Source organism: Orcinus orca, chromosome 3 (genome assembly GCF_937001465.1).
Source record: "Orcinus orca chromosome 3, mOrcOrc1.1, whole genome shotgun sequence".
In the NCBI taxonomy this organism is placed as follows: Eukaryota; Metazoa; Chordata; class Mammalia; order Artiodactyla; family Delphinidae; genus Orcinus; species Orcinus orca.
This window is the reverse complement of record NC_064561.1, coordinates 62,478,053-62,492,120: the sequence shown is the minus strand read 5'-3', so window position 1 is coordinate 62,492,120 and position 14,068 is coordinate 62,478,053. Positions and strand designations below refer to the sequence as shown.

The following is a 14,068-nucleotide window of genomic DNA, read 5'->3' as shown; positions in this document are numbered from 1 at the left end:
TACCCAGTTTTGCAATGTATCCTTTTGTTAAAAATGTTGAATTAATGAAGTTAGATATTTTGAGTAATACCAGTTGCATATAAAAAGATTGTTAGAATCTGGCTTTGGTTAGCAAAGCTTAAAAATAGCAAATGTTAGGGCTTCCCCGGTGGCGCTGTGGTTGAGAGTCCACCTGCTAGTGCAGGGGACACGGGTTCGAGCCCTGGTCCGGGAGGATTCCACATGCTGCGGAGCGGCTGGGCCCGTGCGCCACAACTGCTGAGCCTGCGCTCTGGAGCCCGCGGGCCACAACTACTGAGCCCACGTGCCGCAACTACTGAGGCCCGTGTGCCTAGAGCCTGTGCTCCGCAACAGGGGAAGCCACCGCAGTGGGAAGCCCGTGCACCGCAACGAAGAGTAGCCCCCCTGCTTGCCACAACTAGAGAAAGCCCGCGCACAGCAGCCAACACAGCCAAAAATAAATAAATAAAATAAATTTATAAAAAAAAAATAGCAAATGTTAGCAGTGAGTAGTACGCCTATTCTTCAGTTGATGTTTTAAACTCCAAATTCTAAAGTTAACCAGCCAGTTTTTTCTTGATAATTAAAGTTAATACCTAAGCGGAGGTGTTTTATTTTTGAATTGAGATAAGTAGTTTTATAGGGGAAAGTAAGCTTTATTTTTCACCTCTAAAAATGTGCTAAATATGGGAGTGTTTATTATAAGAGTGAATTCTTATTATGTAAGGTGAAATATATTCAAATATATGAAAGCATTATAAATGCCTTTTATTCATGAAGAAATTTTTTAATACTTAGTTTCATTAGCCCTCATAGACCTTAACTTTCTATATCTCTGCTGGAACTCCCTAATTGTTCATCCATTAAGATCATGTCTTTGAACATATTTTTTAATTCTTCCAATATAATTATAATAGTTTTTTTTTTTTTTTTTTTTTGCGGTACACGGGCCTCTCACTGTTGTGGCCTCTTTCGTTGCGGAGCACAGGCTCCGGACGCACAGGCTCAGCGGCCATGGCTCACGGGCCCAGCCGCTCTGCGGCACATGGGATCCTCCCGGACCAGGGGCACGAACCTGCGTCCCCTGCATCGGCAGGCAGACTCTCAACCACTGCGCCACCAGGGAAGCCCAATTATAATAGTTTTAAAGGATTTGTCTGTACCTAAAACAACATCTGGGCATCCTGGGATAATTTCTATTGGCTTAAAAATATTTTTTCATATGGATCCCATGTTTCTTTGTATGTTTAGTGATTTTTAATTGAATATTGGAAATTGTGGATAATAGGTAGAGACTTGAATCTGTTATCTTTCTCTCAAGAGTGTGTATTCTTATTTTAGCAGGCCAGTTACAGGCCAGTCACTTTAATTTTAGGTTTGAGTTTCTGCTTTGTTAGTATGGATCTCAGAAAATGGAAGGAGTTTTTGTCAAACTTCCGACTTTGTCTCCCTTGTGGATCTTTTGTGGGCTTTGTTGTCTTAATATTGTTCTTTTTCCAGCACTACTCAGTATCTGGTATCTCTTTTTTGCTCTTAAGCATGTAGCAGTTTGGTACCGGGAGTGGTCTTTCTGCTGTTTTATAGCTTGGCCTTGGCTATCTACTTATTCATGAGGGATTTCGAAATTGTATTCTTCTGGGGTAGTACCCTCTTTCTATAGCTTATTCCTCTGCCATTTTAGCACCGAAACTCTGATCTCTGCTGCTTCTAGCTCATTGGGACCACTGTACTCTGCTTGGACTCTACCTCTTTGCATTTTGGGAAATTGTCCTGAGGCACAGTGCCACGGGGCTTCTTACCTCAGTCTTACTCTACCTGTTGTCCACTGCTTGAAATCAATTGCCTCATATATTTTGTCTGGATTTATAGTTGCTTATGGAAGGAGAGCTAATTCAATAAGAGTTACTCCACCATGGATGGAAGCAAGAATTCAGCCTCATCTTAGGGTGGAAATAGATGGACTCTTTAAGTCTCTTGAAGTACACAAATTCTTTGCTCTCAGATGTCTATCCCCCTAACACTATGCTGATAGTATACAGATCTCTAACCACATTTTCACTCTTTAGCCCTTTCACTCCTTTCTGTAGGCAGATTTGGGACTCATTGTCTTGTTGGCACATATTCTTACTGGGAAGATGGTATCGTCTGCTATACCTTTCTGCAAGTAGAAAAAGCTCTACCAAAGTTAGCACACTTGCCATTTTGTTACAGAGCTACTTTTAGTGAATTTGCAGCCAAGCATGCTAAAGATTCAAGATTCAAAGCAATTGAAAAGATGAAAGATCGAGAAGCCTTGTTTAATGAATTTGTGGCAGCTGCAAGGAAAAAAGAGAAAGAAGATTCGAAGACCAGAGGTGAGAAGGTAAGATGGTTTTAGTTCCAGTGGTGTGATTGATGGGAGTGTGAATGGGAAGGGACTGAACTGGGGCTGCGTTTCTAATCTCATTCATGGGCATACACAACAGGACCCACATTTATTGTTTAGCTTTTTAAGTTAACTTTTACAGTTGTTTATATTATCACTTCACTTCAATAATGCATACATTTTAGTAGTGTCACTAAGCTGCATAGATTTTCTTTAAATTTTATTAATACTAGGATGCCCAATAAACCCAGAAGTGGTTATTAGGCCTATCTATTCAGTGGTGCCTACCTGCTAAGATTTCAAGGTTCTTTATAGGTAGTAACATTTAAGTTTTTCAAAAAGCTTCTTTATATTTTTTGCCCTCTAAAAGATAGCATTTTGGTGACTTTCTAATCTTTTAGTAAACATAGCTTACATATGAATTATTGCTTATCAGAATTAAAGGTCAGCTATTAAAGATTAATGAATTCCAAATGTCATTTGACAGTGGTGTCAGGAGTGGAGAGGAGCTCACCACTGAGGAGGCAGACTGGTAGGGAGGTGGCACCAGTGGTGCATAAACCATCAAAACATGCAGCCACTGTCCTTAGTGACCCTGTGTGCTTTGTGAATAGAGAAGAAGAACCTCTGAAGCTTTATCATTCTTGACATTTAAAATTGCCTCTTATTCTAGAAAGTTAAAATATTACAGATTCTATTAAGAAATGTTGTTACGGAAGTAACACCAATCTTATTGGGAGGAAGCCTCTTTCATTGAAAATAGCAACAGTATTAGGTGAAATAACTTTGTCAGAAATAACTGAAATTTCCTGATTATCTGATTTATTATGCTTCAAGGTAGATTTTTCGAGAATTATTTCACTGTTGACTGTCTTTGGTAAATGATTATGCTTCTCAGAGGAAATGTGCAAGGTTGAGCTCTGCATAAACATTTTGACTGTTGAATTAGAATCATGTCAATGAATTGTTTGCTACTTTTGACTTTTAGTAAGAACCTATTTTTTTTAAAGAAAACCAAGTAAATAAATGATTGATACTGTATGATTGCTTTTAAACAAATTGAATGTTTTTCTCTTTGCATTTGTAACTAATGTTCTTTTTCTGAACACTTTTTTTGGTAATTATTTTATGTATTCTGTTTTATAACAAGTGGGTAGACTTTACAGTTTTGTGCTGTGTGGCCTGTCAATCAGTTTGGTCTGACAGCTGTCAGTCACTGCTATGCAAAGTATTATGGGATTCTCTAGTGAGGAAAGAATTGATATCTCTCTGTGTGGTCACTTTAGCCTCCCACAGTTCCGGTACATTACATTTTTTTTAGTCTTTTTCCTTATGAAGTAATGAGAGTTGTGCCCAGGATGTGTTAATTAAAATAAGAAATTAAATAGACATTACATCTAAATGAACTTAATATATTCAGCTTTACTTTCTTTTGATTGTAAAATTTGAATTCTCTAAATTAAAGGTTTATCTTTATACTATTACATTGAAAAAAAAGGAAATTACCGAAGTAAAACTTTCTCAGCCAGTTTAAAGAATGCAAAATCAATTACTAGCTTATGAAAGCAGAAATCTTTATAAAGGTTTAAATGTACTTTTTATACTTACATTTTGAGAAGTATCTGGTTAGTGAAGTTTTATCACTTCATGACTTTCACTGTGTATTTATTCTTATGAAGTATATTGGCAGTACGTTTTTTAAAAATGGCATTTTAGCTGTGTGTAATTGAATAATAAACTGGTATATTGGAGTTTCTTTGTTCTTAAGATTCTTAACTGGTCTTTGTAACATTGAGACAGTTGAATCAATAGCTGAATAGTAAAAATTTAAAGGTAATTACTTGCTGAGTCAAAAACCTGTGAAGGGCATTGACTTTTGGTGAAATCCTTTTTTCCCTTTAGTAGGCATTTTCAAGCTAAAGGGTGCAATCATCATTTTCATGTAGCTTTTCACTGGTAGTTTTATAAAAAATGCCCCCAAAGCTGTTTTACTGGATTATTTTGTTTACCAAAGTAGCTACCCTCTAGTTTTTGTTTATTTGATTATAATTTATTATTATAACCAATTTTTATTAAATTGTGTTTCAAATAATTTATTTTTTGGAACAACAGATTTGAAGTTGCATATAATGGAGTTAATCCTCTTATGAAGTTGGCATTTTTCTCTCTTCCCTCTCTTTTGAATTAGCTGCTGAGCAATTTTTGTTTCAGTACATTTGGCTGAGGAAACTATTTCTCCCTTTTTAACTAAACAGCTTAGTTGGTAAGGTACTTCCATTTTTGGAGAGAAGAAAATATGGACAGTAGGACCTTGAATTGTTGCTAATGGAAATTGACATTTATGCAGTTGTTAAATAATTCTTCTCATATAAAAAGCAGCTTCAAAAAAAAAAAAGCTTCAGTAAGCCATTTGTAGCCTGTCATGGTAATATCCACAGTGAAAGAAGTTAAATTTTATTTAAAGTTCACTTTGTTTATACATCATATATTTTTTAAACTATATGATAATTATTTATAGGCTTCATGTCTAATGTTTGAAATATTTTTAAGTTAATGTGAATTCTTATGGCTTAGAAAGATTCCTATTTGATGCAGCTTACATGTTTTATTTAACGTAAATTTTGCCTTCTAGTTATCCCATGCATCTGGGAATTTGGTGTTCATTGTGTCAGATACAAAGTTAGACAGATGAACAGAAAAGTTGTGTTACATCGCTACCTCAAGTATAGTTTCTTTATTGCCATCTAGAAATATTGGGCTTATGAGTTATTTCTCATTAATCCTAACAGTCAAGAGCCAAGTTAGGTGAGTGAAGAAATCCACAGCTGAATAGCTCATATTTTAAAAAGTTCTCTAATGCAGAAGCTCTGTTTTTTATAACCTTATAAGTGTTTTCTAGAAAGGACATCTACCTCCCTTTTAATCCTCTATTAGGAGAAATGAGGTTACAGCGAGAAGTGAGAGGGTTGGAATAGGCAGAAGGAATGATTCATTTATTTTGTGCCCACACAGAAATTCTGATTCCATTTCTAATTTCTCATTCCCTTGGTCAGGTAGGAAGGCAGCATGTTTAATTCCTATGGGGAGGAGAGGTTCTTGACCTGTTCGGAATCCTCTGTTGAAATGACTTTAGCTACCTCGGATGTCTTCCCTGGTAGCAGTACATAATAATTTAAATGAGACTGAATTTTAGAAGAGATCCTCAAAGTGCATAAAAACAAATGCCTTGTTTATTCTTATAAAAATATTATTAAAGTAAAATTTTTCTCTTATTAAAGTAAAATTTTTAACAATTCTAACAAATTTTTCCAGTTTTAAGAATTTGGAAGAGACGTTCTAAGTATTGTATACGTTGACACTAAAAGGTTAATATTATTTAATACCTTTAGTATAATGTTACTAGCTTGGTACTTGATTTGTTAAGAACGTTAATTTCATTGACACATATTCTGGTGAAGGCATACATGTTTAATGGCTAAAGAGCACAGGAAATCTGAATATAGTGTTTTTTTTAGAAATGACTAATTATGACCATAGAAATTCTATAATTTCCTTATATATAAAGGTAAAAAACATTGCTCTTTTTTAAAAATAAAATATAAAAGTTTATTTTTTGTTTGTTTTTACACATTTGACAGTATAGTTTCAGATTTGTAATGAATAAAACTTGCTCTTTGTGCTCAACTGTTTCTAAATTCCCCTATTAATTTTAACAAACAGTTTTATTCATCTGCTTTTTAAAATATTCTTGCTATCTTGATGTTAAAGTATTTTTGCCATTAGTTCATAAGCCTGAATCTTATGGCAAATTCATATTCTTCATAAAAACATGACAGTTCTGAGATCAGAAGTTATAAACAACCTAAAAAGTTATTTCTATATTTGAATAATTTCATTGAAGGATATGATTTATTTTGAATTTGGTAGATTTTAAATGAGAGCCTATATGTGTATTGGTTTTTATATTTATCATAAAAGAGCAATTCTGATATTCTTTTTTACTAAAATTCTGCTCTAACTGCATTAAAAAAGTTATTCTCATCTTTAAGGTAAGTGAACTTTTTTTCTAGTTGTAAACATTTATATATGAGGAATTTCTTACGGCATATTGTTTTCCTCCCACCTCACACCTGTTTTGAAATACAGATAAAATCAGATTTCTTTGAACTATTATCTAATCATCACTTGGACAGTCAGTCTCGATGGAGCAAAGTAAAAGACAAAGTAGAAAGTGATCCACGTTACAAAGCAGTGGATAGTTCATCAATGAGAGAAGACCTTTTCAAACAGTACATTGAAAAAATAGCCAAGGTAACCATTGTGTTTACTCATATAGTAACCATGGAATAGTAAAATTCTTAATTGCAGTGTAAAGCCATTTGCTACTGTTTTGGGTTTAGAATTTTTCTTGTTGGTATTCCTAATACTCTCTAGTAGTTGACTTTGAAATGAGTATTTAGGTATATTGGTTAAAAACTAGGTTTGAAATTTTGTATTTGGCCAACTAGTTATTCTGTGGAGGCATATTTTGATGGAGTTAGTAAGAAGGTTAATGTAATTTCACTTTTACAGAATTTAGACTCAGAAAAAGAAAAGGAGCTTGAAAGGCAAGCCCGCATTGAAGCAAGCCTCCGAGAAAGAGAAAGAGAGGTGCAGAAGGCTCGTTCAGAACAAACAAAAGAAATAGATCGAGAGAGAGAACAGCACAAACGAGAAGAAGCTATCCAGAATTTCAAGGCTCTTCTGTCTGATATGGTATTACTCTTTTGCTTTTTTCTCTGAAGTACTGGATGTTAGAAATCTATTACATTACCTTATTAGTGGACATTTTAATATTCTTTAAATTGACTCAGAGATATAATTTAGTAAGTTACCTATGAAGTATTTTAAAATTGAGTACTTGGTATTAACACCATTAGAATAGGAAAACCCTAGTTATTTAAAATTTTCAGAGGTTTGATGTTTTGTATAAAAATTCATGGTCTTTTAGTCTCAAAGCTTTTTAAAAAATTATCCTTGATGAAGTCATCTTAAATCATCACACACTTGCATGTCATAGTAATAAAGTGTGCTGAACATGAGTTCATCTTTAGATGATTTGGGTCATCATTGTGATGATCAGTTATTGTACGCGTAGATGGTATGGAATGTAGGACTGGAGGTTTACTGACCCCTGGGATTTTTTTTGAAAATCCTCCTGTATTATCCAGGGTTGTTGAGGTAGGTAGGGTTTTTTGTCCCTACACCGAATGCCCCCAGACCACTCTGCTGTTCTATTTGTTTTTTCTTCTTCTCTTCGTCACTGTCTCTCCTCCTGTTTCTTTTCTTTCTTTCAAGAAAGCTCTTCTCATCACTCCTGTTGCTTCTGATTTCTTCCCTTGCTTCTGCTGATCTGTTTTCAATGACTTTTTTCTGTTTTCTGGGCAATTACAGTTGTTTCTTGTTTTCTGTCTCTGCCTCTGCTTCCCCCAAATTCATCCTCTTTATTGCAATCACAGAAGTCTTTGTAAAAAGCAAATCTGATGATTTTGTCACTCTCCCTGTTACTTGAAGAAGGTAAAGGTCCTCCCTGTTTCTGGAAGTTCCCTACATTTCAAATGCAGTCTCCTTAGCATAATATAAGAAACTGTTCATTCCTTGACTCCCTACCTTCATATTACCTTATCCTCTGGTTTCCTCTCTTGCCCCCTAAGCTGTAGCCTTGCTGAACTTACCTTTAATGAACCATACTTAGTTTAATGAATGCTACCATTACACATGCCAATCCCTCCACCTATAATGTTTTTATTTTTTTATTATTATTATTATTTTTTGCGGTACGCGGGCCTCTCACTGTTGTGGCCTCTCCCGTTGCGGAGCACAGGCTCTGGATGCGCAGGCTCAGCGGCCATGGCTCACGGGCCCAGCCGCTCCGTGGCATGTGGGATCTTCCTGGACCGGGGCACGAACCCGTGTCCCCTGCATCAGCAGGCGGACTCTCAACCACTGCGCCACCAGGGAAGCCCTATAATGCTTTTAAATTTCCCACCACAGTGGCAAACTTTGTCATTCTTGAGGAGCACACTCAAGTATCTCTCTGTAAGGCTGATCCTGACCCATCTGGGCAGATTTGATCTCACTGTTGCCATTTACCAAACTTGTGCTCAGCATATGCCATTGCAGCACTTATTACATGTTAGTGCAGTTCTTTATCTTCCCTACAAAAAGTAAGCCCTTTGAAGGAAGACATAACTGTGTTATTTATTTAGTATTCCCAGTGCCAAGTTCAGTGTTCACCTGACATGGTTTTAGGCACTTGATAAATGTTGTTAAGTCCCAGATTGAGCTCAAGAAAAAATTTTTTTATCTGGTGAGCTGCTTGTGCTGTGAGATGGTATATTTCCTCTTTTATTTATATCCATTTCTACTACTAACAGAAGTTGGTAAGATGTTCAGTAGGTACCTAGGTACTTAAAGTTCTTAGGGACCATGGTTGATGGGAGATATCTTCTCTTCATCCTTGCTACCTCTAAACCCATACTACATAACTTAGGTGAGCTCTGGGAGGTGAGATTTCTGGCTTAAAGAAGTAGATGTTCAGTGACTGCTTGACTAAGATGGAGTCATCAGAAACTTCTTTTATTAAGTGTATTGTTCCTAAACCAAATAAATGAGTCTTTTATTGATGAAATAATGAAAAGGTAAGTCTGTTTGGTGATAGATACCATTCTCTATTTTTAGGTACGTTCTTCAGATGTGTCCTGGTCTGATACTCGGAGGACTCTTCGGAAAGATCACCGCTGGGAATCTGGATCCTTGTTGGAAAGAGAGGAGAAAGAGAAGCTTTTTAATGAACACATTGAAGCACTTACCAAAAAGAAGAGGGAGCACTTTAGGCAACTTTTGGATGAAACTTCTGCAGTAAGCGGCTCTTACTTTTCTACTTTAATCTAGGTGAATCTTTGTTAATAATTCCCAAAGTAAAACATTGATATGACTTTTAATGTCATTCTCTTTAGACCCATTACTGGAGTTCATGGCTTTTATGACACTTTCTTCTCTGATTTTTTTGTTTGTTTGCTTAAGTAAAATGTTGATGGTACTTTCACTGTTTAGAAGTTACTTCCTTTTGCAGTTTTTAAGTTCGTATATGTAATTCCATATGTCCTTAGCTGTGTGTGATCATTGATGCTTCCTGATGATAGAGTTAATAGATTCCTTCTTTTGCTCCACTTTCAATTTGGTACTGTGGCCCTCTTGTTTGGCAGTTTGTACCCTCTGTTCAGGTTTTTCTCCTATTATCTGATCTCTCTTTGGTGATGGTTTCTTCAGAAGTTACGATGTTGCCCATGGAGATACAGGGTTTGCAGGTGATTGTCTTAGGTCATCTTGAAAGTATGGCCATGAACATAACTCTTGTGGCAAGCCAACAAAAAGAAATTGCATTAAAGCTGCTTCCCTGTCCCTAACTTAGTCCAGTTATGCTTGGGCATTACAAGAGATTGCAGGTCAGTGTAATGTTATGTACCATATGTGCTGCAGTTTGATCCCCTCGATAAAAGTGAGTTCTATTTATGTTTTTTATTCACTTGTCTTTCAAAGATTACCTTAACATCCACGTGGAAAGAAGTAAAAAAAATCATTAAGGAAGATCCTCGGTGCATTAAGTTCTCCTCCAGTGACAGGGTAAGAAAATTTTGTCTGAGATTTGCTTTCAGTTTATAAATATTAATTGGGTGCTTAATCAGCAGCATTAATATCTTGACTGAAAGGAAGTTGATGGTTTTAAGTGAATAACTTTTAAGTGTATGAGAAATAAATCTGAATTTCAAGTTTATATTTTCTTTCTTGTACAGTATATTAACAAGACAGCACAAGAGGAACTTTAAAAATTTAATCCTTGGGGTTAAGCCTGTGTTTTGGGATCTTCTAAGAGACTAATGAAGCTATAGTTTTTATTTATTGTATAGTCAGGTCCCACTAGATAGATTTTATTCAGCCTGGCAGTTGGTACCAGGCTATCAAAGTGCTTGACTCTTACAGCCACGCTAGCAGAAAAACATAACATGATCTCTAGTTCTTATATGCTCCAGAGACTTTGGAGTAGGGGAGCCTCAGATGTGTGAGGTTTGTAGAAGCTGAGCTCTCTTCTGGTGCACTCTGGCTCCTGTGTAGGAGAACTCACCAAGGGTCTGAAATAGTGAATGATGTCAAGGAAAGTGTAGCTTATTCCAGTCCATTTTGTCCCTCAGCCTTCATATGTTCCTTCTTCCCATCATTCTGTCCTGGTTGGTTTCTCTAGGTCTAGAGTCCAAATAGCCCATGATCTAATATTCTTCCCCCTCCTACTCCATTAGGTGGAATTTTAGATGTGTGGACCGCAAAATATACGTGGTTGGAAAAGAGTGGTAGATGGATAGCTGAGAGAACCAGTCTCAGTCTCTAACTTTTCTGATTTTTAGAATTGATAATAAGGTCTTTTTTTTTTTTTTAAAGCTCAGCGTTTATACTTTGCTATTCCCTTACCAAGCTCCCTTACTGAGCTAAACGCTCAGTTGAACTTTAAAGTTCTGAGCATTATCTTATAAATTATGCCACATTATTTTTGTGCTTGAAGATATAAATACAGTCTTTAGGAATGCACATTTAACCCTTAATTTCCTTATTTTTAAGAGTGTCTACCCCTTGAGGTTGTTATGAAGGGTAAAGGAGATATCTTATAAAACCCTCAGCACAGTGTAGCACATAGCAAGCCCTGAAGTTTTAGCTACTACTGATATATTATATGGTTTCTCATTCTTGCTTTTTCCCTTAAAAATGTACACTGCAGATTTTCCTTTTTAATGAATGTTACATGGATAAAACATACCTTATTTCCTTTCTCTTTTGAATTATTTTATGTCGTGACTTACAGGTTACTTGTTTAATAAATAATTGATACTAATTTTGGAATTAGTAGAATTTTCCCCCCTAATCTTATTGTCTTTTTGCAGAAAAAACAAAGAGAGTTTGAAGAATACATCAGAGACAAATACATCACAGCCAAAGCTGACTTCAGGACGCTTTTGAAAGAGACCAAATTTATAACATATAGGTGTGTGCAATGGAATGTTTCATATCAGCAGTCATTGTCTTTACTAGTCCTTACTCTGATGGCCAAAGCATACTTTGCATTCACACACATGTTGACATTATTAATTTTTAGGAATAAGAAGAAGGCAACTTTATCAAAGATTGAATACAGCCCATATCTACCCTTACCTTTTTTCTTTCTTTTTTCTCTTTTTTTTTCAAAGAAAGGGCCCAGATGTTAATTCTTATTTTGTGTTACCCACCCATCCAGTTTTTAAATATACTTTTGTTTTCACTTCACTGCTTTTTTAGAAGTATTTCCAAATATATAAGAATTGTATTTCATGAAGAGACTTAAAAAAAAAAATCTTTCACTATCAATTATCTTTGCCTCCTCTGAAGACTATTCAGTGTTCATTCTAAAGCTTGAAATCATCTTATTTGAGCTCAGCAAAAACATTTTTTCTCAGAGGAAAGCAGTTTGCTGGATACTTTTAAATTAAAACTTTAAATTATAAAATCAGAGCTTTAAAACAAATTTTCTCTGTAACATACCCAGTAGTTCCCCACCCCCAGCAAGTTGTCATCGGGAGAACAATTTTACATTGCTTAGCAATCAGTATGCAGGAAACCATTTTTGTTTCATGCTCCAGCTTTTCTTCTTTTAAGAGAAAAATTTGAAATATCTTAATGAAGGGTATGTGCACGGGAGGATAGATAGTGCTGAGGGTGTGGTTTTTAGGTATTTTGTGATTGGATTTTTTGGTCAGGATCCTTAATGTTTTGCATCAGCTTGGGCTTTTAAATTAGATGTGAAGTAAGACTTCTTTCTACATTTTTATAGTTAATTTAGTGAAAGATGTGAAAGTGAAAGCTTGTGAAAGATGCTGGGATTGGCAGCCCCGCAGACTGAAGTCCTCTGTTCATCCACAGAACAGGTACAGCACGGGCAAGATTTACCCACCCACCCTCAGCCCTGATCTGGAGGGACCACCAGTAGGGGTGGGAGGGTAATTCAGCTTCTGAGGCCCTTTCACTCCTTGGAGTCTTTGCTGAGGCGACTTACAAAGGTGACCACTGCAGTGAATTTTTCTTAAAAAAAAAAAAAAAAAAAAAAAATGGAAACACAATTAGGAACTAGATGGACATTTCCAGCTCATTTCTGAAAGACCTATGAACAGCAGTCAGTAATTCTTGGACTTCTTTTCTTATTTCAGATCCAAAAAGCTAATCCAGGAATCTGATCAGCACCTGAAAGATGTAGAAAAAATTTTGCAGAATGACAAACGGTATCTAGTACTAGACTGTGTGCCAGAGGAGAGGCGCAAACTGATTGTGGCATATGTGGATGACCTGGATCGCCGGGGTCCACCCCCACCTCCCACAGCATCAGAGCCCACAAGACGATCAACAAAATAATTCTGAATACTCTTCCACAGGGGTGTCTGTTAATTCAAAACGCTTGCATGAGCCAATTTTCAGGTTTTTACATGTATGTGCATTAGTCAAACTATTGCAAAACCACCTGATGAACAGAAGGAGAAGCATCCGTGAACAGTTTCTGAACAGAGAACACTTTGGAAATATTTATGCTTTTCTTTGTGTGGCATGACTGACTTGCATACTCAAATATAGGCTGTCTCTAGTAAATCTAAAATCTTGAAGCTAAAAAATTATCCTTTTATGAGGTGTGGAAGTCAGTGACTTTTGGTGACGTTCTTTCTAGCAGTGTTATAATACATGCAAGACGTAAGAGCATTTGTGGTTTGAACTTGCAAGATGCAGATACCACAGACTCCAAAAAAACCTAAGTTGGGGTTTGTTTTGTTTTGATTTTGTTTTTTAAAGCGGGTAAAAGACAAAACACTGAAAATTGAATTCTTATCTTCCAGAGGCTAAGATTATTATAATGGACATACTTTTACCTTTGTCTCTAAAGAACACTTTAGTTTTATTTGTTCACTTATGTGCTTTGATTATCCCCTTTGAATTATAGGCCAAGTCTTGTTGTTTAGCCTAAGAGAAGATTTATTTAGTAATTTCTTCTCAGGTATGGAACCACGGTCATAACTAACATGTTGACCAGACTAGGACTGCTGGTTAAAAACATTTTATTCACCATTAAGTGATCTTTATCAATATTCTGGATTAGACAACAAATTACCTTTCTTGGGTGTTCCCTGTAAACTGTACTCCTATTTGAATGTTAAATTTTTGTTTCTAAAGTTTAATTTTAAGATGTTTGAATGTTCAGTTTATGTATTTGAACTACAATAAACCAACCCTTTTTATATACATGGATTGTATATGATTATTGTTATATAATTTATAAATACTTCTTTTAAACCTGTTCTTAAAAGCAGCAGCAAATGTAATTTGGCACAAAGAAAGTTTAAATTTTGAAAATCTCATCATTTTAAAAGGCTTGAATATAATAAATTGCCTGCATCATAAAAGGGAAGGAGTTTGAAGAACCATTTTGGTGCTCAGTCTCTTAGCAGTATCTTATTGCTTCATAGCAAGAAGATGCTGATTTTTGTCTGTTTTCTTGTTTTTGTCTTTTATATTAACATATTGATGATGAATGCCTTTTTGGACTCCTTTCAATGTGTCATGCACATCATACTGTGAAACTTACCTTTGATTCCCAAG

The 14,068-nt window shown here is 35.8% G+C and overlaps 1 protein-coding gene across 13 annotated transcripts in view; it reads left to right on the top strand.

The window, feature by feature from the left end:
* TCERG1 (transcription elongation regulator 1) overlaps window positions 1-13,711 on the top strand; it is a 59,842-nt gene extending 46,131 nt beyond the window's left edge. For 8 of the 13 annotated variants that reach the window (XM_004280398.3, XM_033406852.2, XM_004280397.4 and 5 more), the window contains 7 exons: window positions 2,212-2,362; window positions 6,512-6,676; window positions 6,938-7,120; window positions 9,086-9,265; window positions 9,947-10,030; window positions 11,338-11,438; window positions 12,634-13,711. In XM_004280398.3, coding sequence (XP_004280446.1) covers window positions 2,212-2,362; window positions 6,512-6,676; window positions 6,938-7,120; window positions 9,086-9,265; window positions 9,947-10,030; window positions 11,338-11,438; window positions 12,634-12,835 — 1,066 coding nt within the window. In that variant the 3' untranslated portion in view covers window positions 12,836-13,711. Of the gene's footprint in view, window positions 1-2,211; window positions 2,363-6,511; window positions 6,677-6,937; window positions 7,121-9,085; window positions 9,299-9,946; window positions 10,031-11,337; window positions 11,439-12,260; window positions 12,355-12,633 lie in introns of those variants that run through there. The other 5 variants (XM_033406853.2, XM_049708039.1, XM_049708038.1 and 2 more) reach the window with 3 other exon arrangements.
* The last annotated feature ends 357 nt before the right edge of the window (window positions 13,712-14,068 follow it).